A 2,054-nucleotide genomic window follows, 5' to 3' on the forward strand; every position below is an offset into this window, starting at 1 on the left:
TATCTATCTATCTATCTATCTATCTATCTATCTATCTATCTATCTATCTGTCTATAACATTGATATTCACATCTCATGACACAAAATCAATTAACTCAAAAGAATACAATAACTAACGTAACATTACATCTGTCCAGGCGAGTACAACTTCACTGTGGTGACCGCTATGCTGGACATCGGAAGAGGATCGTGGTCTAACCAGAGACGGTCTTACAACGAGTACCTGCTGTTTATGCAGAGGGTTCTGAGGCTAGACGTGAGCATGGTGGTGTTCGTCGACCCTCCGGGGAAGCCGTTCATTGACTGGATGAGGAGAGGGCGGGAGAACAGGACAAAGATCATAATCACTCATATAAAAGAGTTACCTTATTACAAGTGAGTATCCCAGAAGTGCTTGATGAAGCCCGCGTGGGACGCTCTATGTTAAAAACAATCAGGAAGAGACAAATGCAGTTTTTGGGACTTCTGAATAGACATAAGGGTGTTGAACTTTTTGCTCTCACTGGCAAAATTGATGGCAAACGAGGCAGGGGTAGGGTAAAATTCAAAATGTCCTACCAACTGAAAACCTTTGGTGTGTCCCAGACAAGGCCGGATGCGGTCTCTTAATACGATCTAAATTGCATCAAAGGGAGGCATAAAAAAAACCCACCTGTTGTAATCGCTGGTGTCCTGATTATCAAGTTTTCAGTCAGTGCCTTGCCCCATAAATAACACTGGGCAACAATATTTCACTTGTGTATTTGGCATTGAGGTTGAGACTTGAGTATAATAGTCCAAAGTCGCTGAATCCAAAAATAACACCAGTCTTGTTCTATCGCATCAAGTTTGTTATTTGTCTCTATGGCAAGACCACTGTTTTTGAGGCAGGCCACTAAATTAGCCATAATGATAACAAACACGAACATTGTTCAAAAGTATAAAAAGAGCAAACGTGTAAGACATCGCCCCTTTCTTTTTATAATTCATGCAAAGCATATGCCACTTCCCTGTTTCCTATTTTTTAAATAATAAATGAAGAAACAAATACTCTTTTGACGCCATATTATGATGCTGCATAGACAATATTATGTTTCACGACTTGGTGGAATCAGGCGCTCGTCACTCTTTGGGTATAGACTCTATGGCATTATTGGTATCATCTTAAAGCCTGCTCATTTGCCTTCCTTATGGTGAAAAAATATCCATCTATCTAGAATAGAAATAGAGATATTTGCTATTGAAGGAAGTCCGAGTCGCCTCCTGGTTTCAAAGGAAAAATTCGTGAGAAAATGGCTGCCAAAGTTTGGTAACTTCCATAGTCTGAGAGTCTTCGGGAACTGAAAATTTAAGGTTTTTTTTCCCTTGATCAATGTTTTTCAGTAAAATTCACACAAAAAATGTGTTTTTAAATGGATATAAAAGGTGTTGAGAAAATAAATAGGAAAATTAGAAAAAACTTGCTCATCGGCCAAAAAAACAACAACAAAAAACCAACCGATTTCTTTGATTAAATTATTTTAACGAACGCCTGATTCCCCCACGTAGTGACATATATCTGTCCCCGTCGTTTTGTGCAAGAACAATTCTGAAATTATTCAAACTGGGCCCAAAAATGTGAAATTATGCGATTCTGTTAATTTTAACAAAGAATGATAAAGGATAATTATCAGAAATTGTTAAAAAAAAGATCAATTATTTGCTAAATTATGCAGGGTGCATAAAACCCAGGGGACAGATATATTATAGAGAACCCTGCCGTATGGAAGGCTAAAGTTTACTAAATTTATCACCTGCCTCCGTACAGGTACAGAGATCGCATCGCTGAAATCATGGACAGTGAGGAATACAAGAGAGACAATGAGTTGCTGGAGAGAAGACTGTGCGAGTCCTACATTCCGGACTACGATATTCTCCAGCTGTCTAAACTCCACTTTGTCGACAGGTAAGTAATGTTCGAGGAAAGAGAGAGAAGTCCAGAATTTACTGCCACTCTCTCTCTCTCTCTATCTCTCTCTCTCTCTCTCTCTTTCTTTTCTCTCTCCCTCTCTCTCTCTCTCTCTCTCTCTCTCTCT

At 39.1% G+C, this 2,054-nt stretch overlaps 1 protein-coding gene across 2 annotated transcripts in view; it reads left to right on the forward strand.

Annotated features, from left to right (window-relative positions):
- Positions 1-2,054, forward strand: part of LOC101863276 (protein HtrL) — a 28,944-nt gene that overhangs the window by 23,567 nt on the left and 3,323 nt on the right. For both annotated transcript variants that reach the window (XM_013084658.2, XM_013084657.2), the window contains exons 3-4: positions 138-375; positions 1,787-1,924. In XM_013084658.2, coding sequence (XP_012940112.1) covers positions 138-375; positions 1,787-1,924 — 376 coding nt within the window. The remainder of the gene's footprint in view (positions 1-137; positions 376-1,786; positions 1,925-2,054) is intronic.

Source organism: Aplysia californica, unplaced genomic scaffold, assembly GCF_000002075.1.
Source record: "Aplysia californica isolate F4 #8 unplaced genomic scaffold, AplCal3.0 scaffold00308, whole genome shotgun sequence".
NCBI lineage: Eukaryota > Metazoa > Mollusca > Gastropoda > Aplysiida > Aplysiidae > Aplysia > Aplysia californica.